Genomic DNA, 21,685 nt, shown 5'->3' on the forward strand with positions numbered 1-21,685 from the left:
CATTTATTGAAAAATCCTGGAACACGTGTAACTTGTTTTATCTGGATTTATTCATTTCTCCGAACTGATGCTGTTATCATATTGAGAGTATATACAAATCCGCTTTCATTGATTCTTCGAAATACCCTCAAAGGCTACTGTGTTGGATTATATCCGTAATGTATTATAGGCCAATGTCAAAGTATAGAACCTAGGATTTTTTTAATTTCTCATTACGTTTAAAACTGTGAACTTTATATTAAGGCACATCATAAGACATGAGTATATAGGCTACTTTTAATCGTGAGAAAAGTGGCTGAAGGGTGTAGAGAGAGGATGAACGTATACGATATTGTGTAGACACGTTAAACTTCTAACACCTCTCATTTTACGTCGGGGGTTACAAATACTTTGGCACTTGGCAATTGACAGCGTTCTGACCACCACCCGACACGCACCACTCATACGAAGTAAAAGTAAAAGCTAGTCTCCAACGAAGTCGCGGGCAAAAGCTAGTCTGACATAATATGTTATAACACATTGTGCCATGCGTTGCCCTAATTAATTAATTTATTTAAAACATAAAAGATTTTTATAGATATTGATATGGTCACTATGAGATTAAGTAAGGTTAGCTAATTACGTAACATCTTAAGGCAGGACTTCAATAATTAACCGACTTGGCACATATGGATCTTGGTTTATGTAGATCTCACACACGTTTACGGTAGAAGAATTGCGTTGCGAGACTTGGCTTTAAGTATTGTGTTTTATGGGATAATACTTAAAAAACTTTTGATTGACACTGACATCTGTGAAAAAGAAATACCGAAACTTGAATTAAATAAAGTCTAACGATTAATAAATATTTCTTTTTGCGGCTGACGAATATCTTTTACTTATTTATCACATTTTATGTTTGAAGGTATAATTATAAATACTGAAACACAACAAACGAGTATTGCAAGGAAAATTACGGTAAAAAATATATATTTCAAAAATATTAAAATGTTTACAGTCCATCGCTCTAATTTTTATTTCTGAATAACTGTTAGCCGATGCTTGAGGGCTTCCACAGTTAACAGACTCGATACTCGTGTACACGTAAAACGTGAACGATTTGATATTTTCCGTTTGTTATTGAAAATAAACACCATTCGCTTGTATGACGAGCTTCCACGTGTGTTTGAGTGGTCCGGGAATTTCGTAGCTTTCATTTTATAAAACATGATTTTTGAAAAATATTTTCAACTAAACTATAACGCTAGAGAGATTCATATCTAAAACTAGAGAAATATAGTGTTTAAGATATATCGCTGCAGAGCCAGAGGCGCTCAGCCTATGAGTGTAACGGCCCCACGGTTTGCACCTTGCATCTAGTGTTTTGCTCCTTGAACATATCGAGTTCTTTAACGTTTAAGAGTGGTGTGGGAAATTCACAGGTAGATTAAGAATTTCATCAAAACATGAACGGTTTTGAACCTTAAAAAATTTGCCAATTTATATATTTATTTATTAACTAATACTAAATAAGCCAATAAGCCATTGCGCGATAACAACTCCTTAACAATACGCAGATTAATATTTACGAGGCATGTCCGGACCTCAATGCGCGAAAATTATGAAATATTTATACGGACGCTTGAATAGAAAACGTCGAGCTTAGTAACGCGTTTAGTGAAAACTGAAAGTTTGAAACTTTTTTCCAGGAAATGTTAATATATGTCCCTTTAACATCGCGACACGACGAAGCAAATAATAGCGCCAACTGAACTGACTTTTTCCCAGTCTATTAACACTACGAATGACGTTATTAAATACGACAGCCATTTAGGAGTTATACAATGTATTACTATCTCTTCAGTTAAAGAGTTTAATACCATTTTTTTTGTAGTTCATTAGTTCTTTGAAGATCTTTACCTTATTTACTTTTTAACTTTGATCATTAATTGTTTAAGGTCATTCAAATATTTAGTGGATATCAGATAAATATCCAGAAAAAATTTTCAATTTCGCATTTTTGCCGCAATCTTAAACGATTTCCATAAACATAGTTAACCACAGCAAGAAATCTGGCATTCAAATGAAAAAAATAGTATCGAAATCCGAAAATTTGTTTGAGAGGTTCAATGCCACCGACAGACATACACACAGACAGACGTCGACGTGAAAAAACATCCATCTTTTTGTATCGGGGATTAAAAATTAATATGCTAGAAATGTTTTATATTAAAATCCACTTGGCATTTTTTTCTAGAAAAGTCTCTAAGCTTATTATAATAAAGCAATCATTCAATTCTTAGAACCGATGTATAAATGTAAATGTTTATAAACAGTATTTTTCCAAATAATTTTATTGTATTTTACTAGATTTTACTAAGCTAAAGTTGTGAAACAATAAAACAGCTGTTTGAGTAATCAATGCGAATATTATATGATATATGATATTCATTCCATGCGATTTTTTATTGCTATAAGTAACTCTTAACATTTCGCTTGAAGATTAGTTATCCTATTGCACTATTAGAAAACTATATTCCGGGTAAGGAAGAAGCGGAATTCAAATAAAAATTGAAATACACTTAAACATGATTAAGCACTAGCATGTGAGACAATAGAACACAAAATAACGTAGATACAACTAGAGGCGTATGCGTCTCTAAAACATATTCGCCCATATCGAAAAGCACACGAGGGCATTTTAATTGGACAATATGGCCATAAATATAAATGATAGAAAACATCACCGTTTAAGGTTGGCACTAATATCTGACATTGCTAACACGCTTTTTTATGTCAGAGCGAGCAACTGAGCTGTTGGTTTGCCTGTTGGTAAGCGATCACAAACGTCCTTGAACATTCGCAGAGGTAAAGCCTCTACGAATGCGCTGCCCACCTTTAAGGGATAAGGAAAAGGCAGAAGGATTGACGACTCAAAAGACCAAATGGACTGGGGAATGTGAGGAAAAGGAAACGGCTTCAACATATTATATTTAAATAGTTAGAAGACACCATCAGGGAAGACGAGAAGTAATTAAATAAATGCATTCAACGTTGAAGAGAGACCAGATTATAAATAATGCTATATTTTTTAAACAGTTACTCTCAAGTAGTTATCAATTAAAGGATATAGTCAGTGCCCGGCTACCTTTTGTTTCAAAGCGACAAGTCCCCGAACCGGACTCACGGGACCAAGAGTTTAGAAACGGAACAAACGCTAATTTGTTTTCATGATACGGTTTGGCAAAATGTCGCGTGGTTCGAATCTCGCCTTGTGATCTTGTTTTTTTTATTCTTTAAAAATTTCTCATTTATAAAGCATTGAAATGCTATAATATAAAACTAGAATTCTCTTTATAAGTTTATATTAAGATAGTTTTCACATATACGCTAAATATTTATTAAAATGTGTTATAGTGAACCCAAAATCAGCTTCAATAAGTGCCGGCCATTCGAAAACAACCACCTTTATGACTATAACAACGGCGTGATGCTATCTTAGTTATAATCAAAATCGACCCCGTGACTCCTTTCCGTGTTTTACGATATCTCTAATACTTTCGGATTAAGGCTACCAAGCCCAGGAAATTCACCCCGCATGTATACCGTTAAATTGTAATATTATAAACGCGTAAGTTTATAAGTATGGATGGATGTAAGGATGTTTGCTACTCTTTTAAAGCATCTAAAAGTATCTTTATGAAATTTGGTACAGGAATAGATTATAGTCTGGATTAGCATATAGGCATATATATATACATATATATATATATATGTATATATATATATATATATATATATATATATATATATATATATATATATATATATATATATATATATATATATATATATATATATATATATATATATATATATATATATATATATATATATTAGTGTTTATTATAATTACTAGCTGTGACCCGCGGTTGAAACCGCGTAAGTTCGTATCCCGTAGGAATATCGGTATAAAAAGTGCCTATGTGTTATTTCAGTTGTCCAGCTATCTACGAAGCAAAATAGTATTATTATTCACCAATAGATGTCAGGAGAAAAAAAACACGAATATGACATTTTCTAAAAAAAAATCCTAGCTAGATCGATTTATCGCCCCCGAAACCTCTATATACTAAATTTCTTGAAAATCGTTGGAGCCGATTCCGAGATTCCAATTATATATATATATATATATATACAAGAATTGCTCGTTTAAAGGTATAAGATAAGATATAATTTAGTAAAAGCAATTCAATAAAAGGGCTTGTTTTGTCATATTATACAAGTAATTGCTCTCCCTGTTATTGATTCCCGATTTCCCGTCCGCTGGGCGAATCACGTAGGCGTAAGTGGATGCAACGTTAGTGATTAATTAAATAATGAGCCGCTTACAAGTATTGATCTGAAGGTTTGTTTACAACAGACTGTATTTTAATATAGTTGTTAAAATATGATGTGGCGTAGGAAAATCATAAGTTTGTTAAAATTGTGTATTCTCAAAGTTATTTTGCAATGTTAGGTAGGTGAGTTGGGATGTGTTCTATGTGACAGACTGTGACATTATTGTGTAGGGCAATGAAAAAATCTCAGAATACGCTTCCTCTTTCATATATGCATCCTTCTAATCCTACTCCTACTAATATTATAAATGCGAAAGTTTGTAAGGATGTGTGTGTTTGTTGCTCTTTTATTGAAATTTGGTACGTAGACAGCTGGACTACTGGAATAACATATAGGCAACTTTTTATCCCGATATTTCAACGGGATACGGACTTACGCGCGTGAAACCGCGGGGCGCCACTACTCTCATATATTCTGCACAACCTGAGGCGATTATAACGAAGCACTTTTAATCAATGCCATATATCTTGGTACGAAACTCGCGAATATAACCACAATTGTAAAACTTAATATCAAAAATTCCAGATTGTCAGTTTACTCTCCATTTTACAATACATCAAAGTATTCATTAATGTACTTTACTTGATGTATGTGACATTTAATCTTTTTACGCACTTCATAAATGAACTAGTGGTCCATCCTGGCTTCGACCGTGGTACATATGTACAAAAACAGAAATGTTTAAGTTGAGACTCGCACTTCTCAAACCCCCACAATATTCGTAAGCTTGCTTCCTTTTTCTGACTTTGATAACTCTATCAATAATAACAACCATCCCGATGGTTTTGTGCGGGGGCTCAAAATGTATTGTTTGGGTTACCTAATTAATATTTTTATTGTTGTTATAAAGAAATAATAAACTGTTATGACTGCTCGATGTTAAAGAGTTTAACCTAGGATATTCCACAACCTACGCTTTTTACTGAACGATTTGATGATTCACTATAATACTTCTAAATAGAGAATTTGAAATAAACACATTATTTTATTCAGATTAAAAACAGAGAGTTTAGCAATTTGGACAGAAAAATTAGCAAATTTTCCCGAAAGACAGATTTATGCTATACTAGATTGCTCGCGGTTTCACCTGCGTGGAATTCGGTTATATCGCTTTCATCTTCATTTAAACTAACTAAACCTTTTTCGCGATAAAAAGTATCCTATGTCCTTTCCCAAGGTCAGTTTTATCTTGATACCAAATCGGCTCAGTGGTTTAGGCGTGAAAGCGTAACAGACAGACAGGCAGAGTTACTTTCGCATTTATAATATTAGTGGGGATAACATTCAGATAAATTCATTTATCAAGTTATGATCACAAACTATAACCTTATAACCAATAAAAAATAAGAAAAATAAGATAACCTTATAAAAATATACATAGCTCGACTGAATTCATGATCCAAACATTTCACTATCCAGAAGCGAGCCTCGATTGTATACAATATTTTTTATTTTGTTCATAGTTTAAAGCACCGTTTTGCACCTTCGAGCAATGTTAATAAGGTTGATTTTGTACAGCGTTTCTTGCAATTACTAAAATTTTGACAATCACATTTAGTTTGAATTTTTAATTAAATTTTTCTATAGGCTTGTGTATTAAGTTGTAATTATTGAAGAAGATTATGAAAATCAAGTAAACTTGTAAAATATTTTATCTCGATTCATTAAAGCGCCATCTATGGGTAAGGTCAAAACAATGTAAAAGTTACATGTTTTCATAGTGTTAATATAATATTTTATTACATTTATAACTCAGAAATGAACCATGAATTTTTTGTGCATTTTAAGAGATGGCGCATTTACTGATTTTATATTGTAAATTAATAAACATTTATTTATCAATTGTATTCTATCAGAGAATGGGTATAATAATTGTATTCTATCTAATTTCGAATTTAGGACGAGAAAGCGACGTGAGGAAGGTTATTTTGACTAGATAGATTTTTCTTTTAAGGTCTAAAGCGTACGATGGACAAAAGTTTTCAAAACATCCATTTATCACGTGTTAGTGATAGAATCAAGTATGTACAGAAAAGAAAACAGATTATGATAGTCCTCTCGACTATCATAATCGTCGAATCGAACGCAAATAAGATACGATTGTGATAACGACGGAGCAAGTAGAGCCATATTAAAGATATTATGCATATCTCCGAGAGCACTAGCAAACATTTTCTTTGATTATATATCTGCGATATTAACACGTCGTTAAGCAAATCAAACGAAATATAATTAAGCAAATAAAACAAAAAACAAATTTCATCCACACCAACAAAACATTCAACAACCAACCAACCAACAGCGAAGCGAACTCTTCCCCAACCCCGCTATACACGACATGTTGTCGCTGTGCGTCATACAAGACACACATACTAAGTTAAATTGACATGATTTGAAATGAGCAACACCAGAGTTTTTTGTCAGCACTTCTCAATAGAAACTGCTACAAGCCGGTGGTGAATGGTAAAACTATACCATCACGACTTAACAGTGCTTATGTGATCGTATGACGTGCGAAGTGTACGTACCCGACACACCGCACACAACCCGACCCAAGAGTGCTTATAGAAGTCTACCTGGACGAACAAACGTGCGAAGCGAGCACACTACCACACACCACACACCACACACCACACACCACACACCACACAGTACACACTAGAGCCGAGGGCGGCACTGACTTGGCATCGCGCGCGCGGTTCTCCTTGTCGAGGTCTGCGCGCTGCTCGTCCATGCGCTGCGACTGGCAGCGCGCCACCAGCTCCATGAACACGTCGGCCGGCTGCTCGCCCTCCTCCGACTCGCCGCGCGCCAGCTCCGCGTTCGCTTCGCCCGCGCCGCCCGCGCTGCCTTCGCGCTTCTCGCCCTCGCGCTTCTTCGCGTCCGGCGTTATCTGCCCGGCCATTGTTATGAGTTTAGCATTTATGCGCAGATGTGTATTTATAATTTACTTTTCGTAATTCATTCATGTGACTTATGTACACAAGATAAATCTAATTACAATGCATCAATCACGAGGTCACGCATTTGTGTGCGTACATTCTATAATGTTTGAATGTTTGTTCTAATGCAGTGGAGAAATATTTGCAAATATCGTCTACCGACCACTGTACCCAGTAAACCAGAAAACTAACTTAGGTGCTTGTTTTTTTATTGATATAGTAGCCTTGAAATAAATCTATTGTTATTTTTCAAAAAGAGAATAGACAAAATTCGATAGCGTGGTAGAATTCAAATCGACATAATTCGCCTTTCCCTGGAGATACCTTGGATAGCAAAGCCATCCATGAACCGTTCGAATTCCACCTCATGATAGATTATGTTTCTATTCTTCAGGTTATTGTCCGTGAAGGCGAGAAGGGAGGGTAGGGGTGGGGGGTGTCACCTGTATGAGCGAGAGCTGCTCCATGCTCTGCCTGCGCACGCGCAGCGCGCTGAAGGGCGTGCGCGGCGCGGAGGGCGCGGCGGGCGCGGCGGGCGCGGGCCCGGGCGCCGCCTCCACGGGCAGCCCCAGCACCTTGCACAGGTCGCCGATGTTCATCTGCGCCGTCGCCATGCCGAGCACGTCGCCGAGCTAGCGCAGGTCACAACACGATATTGTTATCTACACTTATATTATAAAGACACTATTGTAATTTTGTATGTTTGTTACGTTTTCACGTCAAAAACGACTGGACCGATTTAAAAAAATTATTACAAAATTGGCAAGATGCATCTTCGCCGAGTGGCATAGGCTATATTGTACCATGGGCGAACAGCCAGTTGCTGATAAATAATCACTGTACTCGTACAGTGATTATTTAGTAGCGGCACCAGCCAGAGTTGTTAACATTCACCAAAAAGCAAAGCGAGATGCTGAACCACAATTAGAAGTTATTATGCCTTATTTCGAGTGAGTGCTATGCACACAGAATGTTGGAAAATCGATAAACTGAATATGTTTGTTTCTATGCATCCTTTTTGTTCATTTTGATAAATTTGATGCAAGAAAAATAAATAAACTGTATGGCAAATGGTACTTATAATACTCTCAGATATATATTAACAATTTGACACTAATGTGTAGCAATGTAAACTTAGTTTTCCTCATAAACATCAAGTAAATAAGAATAATGATTTTTTTTTATGTATAACAATGAATAGCCAACTGTCCTTTCATTTCTATGAGAAATATATACTGTAGAAGCTACTGTATCAATTCTAATACTAACAACTACGGAATAATTCTATGCCAGCGATACTGTATTGTTGGACGACGCTTGTTACCATGTACATAATATGTTAGTTATATAATAAGACTTGAGTATGCCCCTTGATTGGATGCGGTCCGTCGCGAACTAATAGATATGGTATACTCTGAATAACATAATTTACAAGCAGAGGAATAATTCATCATTCGACTAAATTACACGAAGTCAATCTATGATCGAAGTTATATATACACTAAGATTTTGTCGGTAATCGTCTGTCGTTCAATCGTTCAACATTTAAATTACTAATTTGAAACTTTTCATCCATTACAAAAAAAAAATTGTTTTGTTTTTATAATTGTTGCAAAATGTATTAATTTTTTTCTATGTAATTCAACGCCAATGATACATTTGGTAAAAGGTACAGAGCAAGTGGATAACTAATATTGTGTGAATACTTTCACCATAATCAGTACAGTAGTTAATATGTTAATTATTTCGGTGTAGTTTATTCACACTGCCACAAAGATGTAGTGAATGCTTCTGGACGCTTCCTGCCCGATGACGGATAGTGTATCTCACCTCCTTGGAGATGTTGTAGTGCTCCTTGGCGTAGTAGAGCGCCTTCTCGTGGTTGCCGAGCGCGGCGTGCGCGTTGCCCAGCGACCAGCAGGCGCGGCCCTCGCCCACGCGGTCGCGCAGGCCGCGCGCCGCCGCCAGGTGCCGCGCGTGGTACTCCTCCGCCGCGCGGTACTCGCGCAGCAGCGTGTACGTGTTGCCCAGCGAGTAGCACGCCTGCGCCTCCACCGCCGCGTCGCCCAGCTCCTCCGCCAGCGCCAGCGTGCGCCTGCGCACACACGCACACACACCCTCAACAACACTACCTCTGCATGTATCGCTCATGGCTTTCATCTACGTTTTCTTTGTTAACCAAATTAAATGATAAACTGGATACATATGAACTTTCTGTTTATTTACTTAAACTTGAATGTTAACAATGAGCAATGTACACATTTCTTCCAATAACACAAGTTTATATAAATATTCAACTCACATTTTAGATCGTATTAGATGTGTGCAATATTCAAACACAATAACAATGCATATAACAATTCGCGTGAACAAAAATATAAAATAAAATGACGGTAGGTCGTAAACACACCGCACACCCCGCCCCCAGTTACACACAATACAAGCCCAATGTCTTCGTCAACGAAACGTCTGAGCTTCCACACAGTTTGCTCACGTCACTGACTAGTACATGTCCAACTGTTAATATAGTGTGAGATATTTTTACAAGCAGACAAGCGCAACTCGACCAACTATCTACGCCGAGACTCCTTAACCTCACATGTTTTGAGGATCATTATGTTGGAGATCTTGTTAATAAATTTAATTTAACTATTCAATTCCGACTTCAAATCAAGTAAGCACATAAATGAAAAGTTCCGACTAAGTCACAGATTCGCTGGTGAATAAATGAAATTCGATAAAAAAAAAATATGCCAATTATAATAAATGCTGCAATTTGCTAACACAAGCAATTAAATGGAGGACCATTTCGAGACGGAAATAGACTAAAAACCCAAATTACTAAGATAATTTGCGCACAACTTCGCAACGTGGGATCCTCAGCACATGGTTATATTTACTAACAATAATTGACATTCAAAACACAGACGAATAATATCCAATTACTTTTATTTTCGTTTGTTGCTTATTTCTATTTATAAAAAATTATTATATCGTACAGTCAACATTCGCAAATCATTTTCATTATACCTTTGAACATAGTGATCGTGGATTCGATTACAATCATAAAGATATAATTAAATTGTAAGTACCAAGGAGTCATACACAATTAAAAGTCTCAATAGATTCTATAAGTTCCAATGAATTTGCATTTGCAAGGTATTTAGACAATCGCTAGGCTTATTTCTACTAATCATTTCTATATATAAAACTCTTTAGCAATTTCTACACTTCTATCAGTTTGAGCGTGTATTAAGTCCGATTCCGGTGAAATAGCCAAAAATTCTCATGGAATTAGGTGACAACCTTCCTTCTCTTTTTTAAAATCGGTGCATCAGTTATCACTTAGATTTATGTAGACATTTTAAAGTTGAATGAAATAAAATCGCATTGCTTTAATTTAATTTCGATAAACAATAGCCTATATCATTCTCTCCATAATCGGCTCCCTCGCTTGCTCACTCTCTTAATAGGCTCCAGCCATAATTAAATATACAAAGAGTTATTCTTGCATCGCAAAAAAGGAAGAAAGACAAACAAACAAGCGCTTTCGCTGTAATTACATCAATAAGAATACCCCTATAAGCTATGAATATAAGCCATGAACGCACTTGTAGTGTTCGGCGGCGTTCTCGAACTGTCCGAGGAAGATGTGCGAGTTGGCGAGGTTGCTGTTGGCGCGGCGCTCGGCGGCGCGGTCGCCCACCTCCTGCGCGATGCGCAGCCGCTCCGTGTGGTAGCGGATGGCGCGCGCGAACTCGCCCAGCAGGTAGCACGTGTTGCCCAGGTTGCCGCACGCGCGCCCCGTCGCCTGCCGGTCGCCCACGCTGCGCATCAGCTCCAGGTTCTGCCTGCCGACCAACGCTTATGCTAGGAATTGGTAGCTTAACATGGGATAAAAAAATATTCCCAGTAACAAAATAAAACAGATTCTACTCAAAAAACAAGCGTCACGGGAGCTTCACGATACTGAATAAGTCTAATTTTCTACATTATTAATTCAGAAATAACAACTTACTCGTAATACGCGACAGCCTGTAACAGACATTCCCGCACCTCTTGTGGAAAATGTCCCGGGTCGTTTTGTCCCACTCGACCCAAGTGCTTGCCCTGCGCGTGATACACGTTTCCCAGGTTATACAGCGCTCGCCCCTCGCTGAGCCTGTCGCCCAGGGACCGGGATATCTCTAGGTGCCTTTTACAACACTGTATTGCTTCCGAAAATTTTCCCATTACTTTTAATGTGTTACCCAGATTGCCGGATGCTTTCGCTTCACCTAATTTATCATTCATTGACCTAGAACAATGAAAACGCGACATTATCAGCTATAAAAAAACACAAGTAAGTAAATAATATTTAAACTTTGACGCAAACTTTAGACAACCGTCTTAAAAAAATTCATAAGGTTAATTTAAAATCCTACTACAATATTATAAATGCGAAAGTTTGTAAGGATGTGTGTGAGTTTGTTGCTCTTTCACGTAAAAACTACTGAACCGATTGCAATAAAATTTGGTACAAAGACAGCTGGACAACTGGAATAACATATAGGCAACTTTTTAACCCGATATTCCTACGGGATACGGACTTACGCGGGTGAAACCGCGGGGCGCAGCTAGTGTACCATAAACATGCAATAAAAGTTAAAGCTACTTTCGGCATTTAAATAGAGCACATTAAATAATCACCTAATGAGGTCATGGAATAGAACAGAATATGCATCTGCATATGATTTTATAATCATTGCAATTTAGGTCAATGTATTATTGTAGCACTCACCTAGCTAATGTCAGATCATGCTTATGGTAGAGCATGGCCTTATTATAATCTCCTAAATAGAAATACGCGTTGCCTAACTGACTATAGATCGCGCTGAGCGTGCGCAGGTCGTCCGTCCCCGCCTGTATCGCCGCCTGGAAGAATGCCACTCCTGCGCGGCAGTCGCCAGCCTTGCACAACCTCTCGCCTTCCAAGGCGAGCTCCAAACACATAGACCCTCCATCGCAACTCTGAAATCCGAGATGAGCAATTGGAAATATATTATATTGTTTCCTATTTCTAATTTAATACTGGTTGCTTCAGAAAGTTTGCTCTATATCAGAGTATTCAACAGGTTAGCCCTAATTTGTGAAATTCGAATTAACTAAATTTATAAACTTAACATTTAGGTAATACTTAAAACATTACTATTATATACCAACTTTTATAAAGTATAAATCATAAAAAAGTATAGAAAATATCTACAGACTTTTAATTTCTCTAACAAGAAAGTAACACACAAGAAAGTTTGCTTGTACGCAGCAGTTATCAGAATATATAAATTCATAAACGAAGCTATGTACAATGAATTACATGTAACATGATGAAAGCAAGGTCTCATGAAACTGCATGATAGGAAGTAGGTCGGTTGATATCAATTTGTAATTGAGGGCTGGCATTGATGGATCTCAATCGTTATTTATGTTGGGTGTCACATTCATCCACTCACTGCAGTTCAGTAGTATATTCCTTGTTATCATAAAGACTACTGCATGTTTAACTAATGCTTTCTTTTCAACATAGACTTACTAGTTGACACATGAAATACTTATTTTTCAGTAAAAATAAAAAATTAAAATATAAAATCCCAAATTTGTGTGGGTAAAAATTTTTAATTTTAAACTTTCGTGGAATGTATTTGTTACTATTACCGATATTGACAGAACTGTGAAAAAATATTTAATCCACCCTTTTTGACATCTTTGTCAATTTTCATATAGACAAATAGCTAAGATCACTTTTGACTCACAACAATTGAAAAAAATGTAAATCAGTACATTTGTTAGGAAGCTTTGATACTACAGACACACAACACACACTCTGTCAAAGAGACAGACTCGCCAAATGAATCACCATTCTTGAGTTAAATTATCATCCTTTAACAGAAATATTATGTACATAGATAATAATTATTTTAAGCTTCATAAAAAAGTTGTATCATATTATATTAAAAATATCTTGACATGTAAAACAGGAACATGCATTCTGGCAAATTAATAAGTACAGCAAGATATAGAAATGCTTAATAAGTAACATGTTTGACTTTACATAAACAATATATACGAAAGTCATACTAAATTTATGTTCCCAACAATATAAATATGCATTAACACTCAATGCAAGCTGTTCCACAAAGATAGTCTTGTACAGGCGTCAAGTCGTCCATGAATATAATGAGCCATTGCTAAATATTAAGTAACATTTAATACCTTAATGCTTCAATTCTTGAGTGTTCATGCTCAATGAGTTATTGCAGAAAAACATGCTACATTGTATAAGCAATGTTTGTGTTGCATCGCTTCATGATACCGTTTATGTTATAGTTAAGGTCATATTACATAGTTATGTTTCACAGCAATCTATTGAATAATACTTCCAAACAATATACTATTGGTTTCAGAAAAATATGTATGCACCTAATTTCAAAGAAGGATTAATACACAAAGATTTATATTTGCCTTCCTTCCTTCTTGTGTATTTATTGTTAGCATGTATTTTTACTATATATTTATTCCTAAAAGTAAACCAATGTATGTATGTGAATCACAACTACTGATTGCAGTGTTTTGAGTCATATTTTCTGCCACCTATTTTACAAGAGGATTTATATACATTTTTATATTCTCATAGTGCAGAACTGATTGTAATGGAGGTATTCAAATAATGGTTAATCATGCAAAAGTAAACTTTTTTATAGAATTGTCTTGCGAAAATTGGACAAAAAAATGTAATTTTAAAAAATATATACACGAATATGCAAGTCTTTTTAGATGCGTAAAATTATTTCATTATTGTGTTTGTAACGCACTTATTATAAAGTAAGTTACAAAACTTACATATTATTAAAAACACAACACAAAACATTCGTAAAACTTTTGTTCGTTCATTAGGAGGATGTCTAAATATATAATTTTTCAACATAAAACTTTGTAATCAACGAAAACTTTTTAGCACAAATGTTTTAATGAAAAAGATAACATTTGACCCAAGTACCCTAATAGGCAATTTAAAAACAAAGTTTGAAATGCTTTGTTCGTAAATCATAACGGACATTACAGATGCTTTTGATTTCCGTATTTGGACCCTAACGCATGACTCATAGCCCGATCATAGGTAACCAGCACTCAGCAGCCACTTTATTACCGCTAAATTAAATCGTGCAATATCAACGTGCTATACAATGTAGAATAACTATCGTTCAATATTTACCTGAGCGTCCGTTGAAAGATTCTCTGCACTGGCACTCACAGACATTCTCACACAAAAATTATATAACAATTAAACTAAAAAGAAATAAGTTACTTCAGTCAATTAATTCTCATAGTTATTTGTTTTGTTATTTATTTGTAAGTTGCAGGGCGTTCACGAATGTTACGGTTGACACACCACAGCGATGTTTTTTTTTTATTAAAGTGTTGCCGTACTTTCGTATTTGTTGCACTTTTGTAGTCATTGCCATGCTCATCTAATAACAAACATTAACTATCATATTACCGCAAAATATTTCAAGTCAAAATAATTATGAAACAAAAATGAGTAACTGTGTAAATAATACAGTAACTCTTTTTTTTTTTAATTTTTAGTTTTATAGCATTGAAATGAATACAGTAACTCGTATAAAATGTACTAAACATGAGATCAATGTTTTTTTTTAATAGCGCCACCTGTGATTTATAGCTGGAACGATGATGGTTGAAAAATAATTGTCGATGTTATTCTGCACCAGCAGAGAGCACTAGTAGTTTTATTTATACATTCAATTATACATACATCTTTACAAAATAATTAACATCTATTTTGAAGTCCGCATGTGTGTGGTGGTATCAATTTGTGAGTGGATAGCGTTTATGCTTAAATCTTTAAAATTACGCACAGGATTTTGATGGGGTTATTTTTAATAGAAAGAGTGATTCAAGAGAATGGTTTAAGGTTTCAGGTCTTAGGTTTATGTGTATAATAAATAACATCTATTATATTACACCGTATTAACGCGTGCGAAGCCGCGGGCAAAAGCTAGTTGATGATAAAAATGTGTGGAATATGACATTTACTGTAACAGGGCGGAAACATATACATGAAACGATTTAAAAGTGAGAGAAGGTAACATGGCTCGTGGATTGTGAGCTGTGAGTGCCTTCGTCAAGTTGTCAAAGTCTTGAAAATATTAAATAGGGGTTGTTTTGAGTCCAATTTTGTTTATATTGCTTAAAATGTGAATTGTGAACAATAAAAATATGAATATTAAAAGGGAAACAGTATATTTTACTCACATGCTTTCGTTTTTCGTTTATTGCTTATTGGATGTGCGTTTGGCAAACTATTTGATGTATACAAAGACAAACAAATAACTTTCCTGAAGAGGCGAACCCTCGTACAATGTGTTCTTCCAGTTATGACATACGCTTCTGAAACCTGGACACTAACCCAACACTTAGTGAATAAACTCCAAGTAGCACAAAGACCTATGGAACGCGCTATTCTCGGGATTTCATTGGTAGACAGAGTTCCAAATACGACCATCAGAAAGAAAACTGGATTTATAGACATAGCACTCAAACTGACTAGGCAACAATGGAGATGCGCAGGTCATATCTGTAGATTAAGTGACGACAGGTGGACCAAAAAAATCTTAGAGGCCTTTTTTAAGGCCTTATTCTTAAGGCCTCCTTGGACCGGACGAAGGAAGGTCGGACGTTATCCTACTAGATGGGCTGACGAGATAGTGAAAGTCTTGGGAAGGAAATGGATGCGGGTGGCGAAGAACAGGTAATAATGGCGTGCACATAAAGAGGCCTACACTCAACTCTGGGTTAAATCGGGCTGAGAAAGAAAGATAGAAATTGCTTATTTATTTTAAATACCTATTTAAGTTATGTTATGTTCAGTAAGGTACCTACCTTACTGAACATTGGCGGGGTCCCTATTTAGTCGGTGGAGTCACTAATTATGAGAAGAATACGAAGGAGAAGAGCGGTGCCCATTTTACCAGCAGCATTTACTTCACACAATTCGTTTGTGGTCGTTGTCAATTATCTTACTTATTACAGGTATAATCGTTAAGTTGGAATTTCTATAACTTACCTCTGTATTATACATCTGGCATCTATATCTGGCACATGAGCTACATCAACGCAAAGCATCATCAAAATTCGTTCAGTGATTATGCTAAAACGCTTACGCTAATGCATTTATAATATTAGTACTGTCATTGACGCACTATATAGTTTTTGTTTATTGGACCTAAATGATTAGTTTAATATACAAAAGCAAAAACTAAGCTCTTGGTTTTTGTTTTCTTATATAAGACTAGCTGCGCCCCGCGGTTCCACCCGCGTAAGTCCGTATCCTGTAGGAATATCGGGATAAAGGGTAGCCTATATGTTATTCCAGTTGTCCAGCTGTGCTACATACCAAATTTCAGTGCAATCGGTTCAGTAGTTTTTGCGTGTAAGAGCAACAAACACACACACATCCTTACAAACTTTCGCATTTATAATATTAGTAGGATAGGATAGGATATTAGATATAGTATTTCAAAATATCCCTTTTTGTATTTCAATTCGTGGGACCAGCGCACTTTGGCAAAAATGGGGCCGGCTCGCACCGGGGAAGGTGATACACGCCCACGGAAGATCGGCGTGAAATAGTAGTACACGAAGACTGCTATGTTTCGTTCGGTGAGTTGGCCAACCGAACACCGATGCCCTTTTCTCCAGCTTGGTTGAATTAATTTTAACGTTTTGTAGCCTGCCGTGGTTCGACTAACTGTAAATGTTAATATCGATATTGACCGACGGATAAATTATGATTATGTACTATATATATGTATGGGATCCAGTGAATATTTTATTATTAGGTACCTATGTAATGTTTCATTGTAACGGGAAACAGAATCCAAAAAGCGGGAGCCTGCGCCAGCCTCGGGCGGGGTCGGGCGGTGTCGGGCGGTGTCGGGCGGGTGGCGGCGAGCGGGAGGTTCGTTAGCTATGCAAATATCCTGACTCGGCGCTCCATCCACATCTCCCGGAATTGACTATTATAGCACGAATGCATATCCTGATAAAACGCTCAAAGGATGCCTTCCGTGAAATGTACTCGCGTGGATTATTAACACTTCATACGCAATTAAAGGTTGGGACGTGGAAATAATACACGAACATTTCTACGGAATTTTAACATGAGTTTAACATAGCCGCTATGTGAATAGTTGTGAGATTAATTGTTGCACTTTATTAAAGAAGCTTTATTATGGAAATTAGGTTCAAATTATCACCTGTACTAAAATCTGCATAATTACCTACTGGTGTTTGGCATTCTGCTCCGATGGCAATTATTAATAAACATTTGTAGATGTTATGAGGCTAGATGTGCACTGCAAATAGGGAGTAACGTAAATGAGAGTCGATTCATTTATTAGAATCTAGTAGGTAAACTAATAGAAGACTGGACCCTTCCAATTAAAGTAATCGAATATAAACGAACAGTTTTCAAAGAAACTGCATGAAATCAATAGTGTATAAGATAGAATTAATAATAATGTCCTATTTTTTGCGAATAATAGGAAAGCGATTGACTACGATCTCATCTGCTGGTCAGCGAAGACGCGGTCTAAAATGGAGTGTTCTTCTCTAGCCGTCACCTCTTCCCTCTAAACTGAGAGTTGATGACGAATGTAACAAAATATTGTAATAAAAAGAAATAACAAATAAAATCTATTGTACTTCTTGAACTTGTACTTGCAGTTTGATGTGGGTGAAAGGCCTTGTATCTACTCTGACCCGAAAGTCAAAAGATTTATAATATATTTCGTAGCGATTCAAAAGAACAGTCAATGAGGGGGTAAACAAGATACAAACACTTTAATCGTTGTATCTTCCTCGAAGGCAACTTAACTGATTATATATTGAATAAAAAAAAAACATAATTTAAAATTTTTTTACTGCTTTAGTCGACGAACATATCAGCTCGGCTGTAGTGGGTTTGCTCTGAATGAAATTAAGACAGTTATGATTTGGCAATCAAGAGGTGGACTTCTGTGCATATTAACCTTCCTAAATTTTACAAAAAAACCTATGACCTTAAATCAATCGAGAACTTTTCCTGTTTATGTAGATGAGCAGCACTTCCTGAGGCGAAGATTTAATTAGTAAGCGCACACGGTACATATACTATATACATACCATTCCATATACATTGTATCTAAACATGATTGTTTTCAATAAAGAATTCAATTCATCAATCAGGAATCATTCATTTGCAATCGATATGTTTGTAACATATATGCGACGACTGCAGCCTCTGTTAACTAAATAATGACTTGATGACATTGTTTCTTTATGATGCCTCACGGTTTTCCATCAGATAAGCACAAGCTATAGATACCAGCCTATACAACAGTTACACGCAGCGATATCGAACGATTAAAGCTAAATCGAATGATATTGATACTTACTTGTTGCAGTGATACCTGTTATGGGATATTTAATCTTATGATAATTAAATAAAGACCAAATTATATTGGAGTGCACTAAAGGTGATATGACTTGCATAGTGAGGTGGTCCACTACAATTGAAGATCACTGGCCACGATGGAAATCACAGATTAATGTTATCTAGAGGCATTTCGATTATTCATATTTTTCAATTTCTTCCTTGTTCTATAAATTTAACAAACAATATTAAAAATAACATATCTATTCTCATACTTCTATAACCACCCCCGAAAAGAAATGCGATCTTACAATGAGATGAAGTAAAAATATGTAAGTTGTTTCAGTTTTCCAGTAAATTGGTCTCCTTGAAAGTGTGCGTGAAATATTTGTGTGCAAAGCAGTATCTTTTTAACCGACTTCAAAAACATGAAGAGTTTCCCAAATTCGAATGCCCCGTATTTTATAGAAAAATCCAATTTTTGTGAATCTTTTCTTATTCGATTCTTTGCTGTTTTATAAATTTTATCCATGACAAGTTGGGATTGAGCTATCTTAAATTATCCTATTTAAAGAATCACTTCGGCTAGCTCGTAGCTTCGGAGTTTATTAATTACATAAAAATCTTTCAAATCAAATACATAAAAGATTACTAAATAGATACTACATGTAACATAACTCGAAAGAATTCTAAAATAATTTTAGTAATTACGAATCCTACGAATTTAAAAATCATCGTCGCAAAGTGTCTCATGGTATTTAAGCTGTGCGTCGTTGTAGGCGATATGAAAAGATACGCAATGATATATGAAGCGCTGTGACGGCCGCTTTCAAGCCATGTCAATATCTGTTAGCCGCACGGTCCACTTGACCGACACCGAGCTGCTACGATTGGAGGAGGCTTTCCATATTTTATTCATTGACAGTTTATTACAGGTGCATATGATAATACGTAACACATGGCGTGATGTCCTTTTGATGAGTAATTAAACTGGCGGTACGTTAATTAAGTTATAAAATACAAACTTCCCACAATCTACAAACGGATAGACAGCTCAAGACATAGTGGTAATTTAATTGTAATAAGTTATCCTACGTACATTACATAATGTGATCGAGTACGTAATACCAACCCACAACCACAGATAACATAATAATATACTAGCTACATCAATTTTGTTTAGTTTAAACAAAATTGTGTGCACTTGGAAACCTTTAATTTATGGTGTATGTAGGAAGAGTTTAAGGTTACGAGATAATGGTGCTCGCAGTGCCTGCTCCACAATCTATCAGATGCATGTATCGATCCGCTGAGGCCAGAGGTCGGCATTCCTGTGCCGGCTGCCTCCCGGTCTCCCCGGCTCAGTGACGACTGCTAAGGTTCGCGCACTCACAGAAACGCCCTGGATTTTATGACCAAGTGTTTTCCTTATAGTTGAAGGTCTTGTCAGAACACGTACACAGAATTACATATTTTTTCATATATGCATATCATGTCTTACGTCTTCGAACTCACAAATGTCGTATTAACTCTAAATTATAAAAAAATGGAGGTTCAGGAAAACCCAAATTAATATAACTATTGCATATGATATTACCTTACATTGATTTTTGATACGAATCAAGAGTGTTGACACATAAGCTCATTATGCTGTGCATCGGGTATGCTTTTGGAGGCGACAGTTTGATTTTATTATATTCGCCATAATAGTAGGCGACAATTCGCTCTCGAATACCATCTTTTTGGGACAGAACAAGACACTCCAGTAATGAAACATTACAAAATTTAAAGCTACTTATATAAGAATGAGGTCTTAGCAAACATTGCTCATTTTCTGTTGACTTATAATCTAGATCCAGATCTGGAACAGTTTATGTTGAAAACGATGTCTGCGCAAATTCCGAAGAAAATAGTAAAGAAAATTATGATGTCTATGACTTAAACCCAATTTTACTGAAAGCTTCCAGTTTGTTCATATTCAAACTTCACACAAACGAAGTCGCAGGCCCTAGTTTGGCAATAAATTAAATAAAAAACCTGAAATTTAAAACTTTGTCACTTGTCACTTAAGTAATACCCAGACAAGTTTTATTAATCCCGAATCTTTAAATTACGTTACGATAAATATCATACGTCAAAACTTTATTTTGTATCTAGACAAAATTCGTCAAAGGTACATTTATATTCTAAATTTCCTTTTGTCACAGTAGCCACCGCCCATGAATATTTGTAGAGGCGTAAGATCGATTGCAGACCTTACGCGTGTACGAATGGATTGCCGTATTCACATTGGAATGGGATTAAGAAACGATTGACGAGTGGAGTGAAAGAAAGGACTGGGAAGGTTAAGGAAAAGGATATGGGGCTCCGGCTTCCCCTCTCACCAGACGAAACACTGCAGTATGCTATTTCACGCCGATCTTGGTGTGGTACTTCCCCAATTCCAAGGCCCAATTCGTGCCGAAGCGTGCTCGACTGCCACGTATAAATTATGCTCTTTTTATATATATTGGATTTTAATTATACTTTTGTAAGTTCTCTATTGTAATATTATTTGCTGACAAAAAAAAAAAAAAATATTTTTATATTACTTTCACTGTCAATACAACATAACATTATTGTCCTGAAAAAAAGTTCAATTAAATGTTTTCATAAGTTTAACTTCATTAAATTAGTTCTACGAATTATTACACGCCATCACTCTTTGTAGACCATTCCTTTGTGAATATACTAAATAGGCAAAAACTAATATAATTGGATTATAAGTAATGATGAAGCGCGAGGCACACGTGACGCGCCCCGCCCGGAGCCGCGCGGCGCGCTGGCCCGCGCCGCCAACAATAGCGCGACTTCCTTCCTCGCCTGCATTTTGCCTGCCACTTGCCTGCAACAC

At 36.1% G+C, this 21,685-nt stretch overlaps 1 protein-coding gene across 1 annotated transcript in view; it reads right to left on the bottom strand.

Moving 5' to 3' along the window:
- Nucleotides 1-14,752, bottom strand: part of LOC119835586 (G-protein-signaling modulator 2) — a 35,838-nt gene extending 21,086 nt beyond the window's left edge. Inside the window, exons 1-7 of the mRNA XM_038360500.1 lie at nucleotides 14,572-14,752; nucleotides 12,103-12,332; nucleotides 11,341-11,619; nucleotides 10,934-11,173; nucleotides 9,153-9,417; nucleotides 7,766-7,954; nucleotides 7,062-7,273 (exon numbers count right to left, since the gene is read on the bottom strand). Coding sequence (XP_038216428.1) covers nucleotides 7,062-7,273; nucleotides 7,766-7,954; nucleotides 9,153-9,417; nucleotides 10,934-11,173; nucleotides 11,341-11,619; nucleotides 12,103-12,332; nucleotides 14,572-14,616 — 1,460 coding nt within the window. The 5' untranslated portion in view covers nucleotides 14,617-14,752. The remainder of the gene's footprint in view (nucleotides 1-7,061; nucleotides 7,274-7,765; nucleotides 7,955-9,152; nucleotides 9,418-10,933; nucleotides 11,174-11,340; nucleotides 11,620-12,102; nucleotides 12,333-14,571) is intronic.
- Nucleotides 14,753-21,685: the final 6,933 nt, after the last annotated feature.

The sequence above is a fragment of the Zerene cesonia genome, chromosome Z, assembly GCF_012273895.1.
Source record: "Zerene cesonia ecotype Mississippi chromosome Z, Zerene_cesonia_1.1, whole genome shotgun sequence".
Lineage (NCBI taxonomy): Eukaryota > Metazoa > Arthropoda > Insecta > Lepidoptera > Pieridae > Zerene > Zerene cesonia.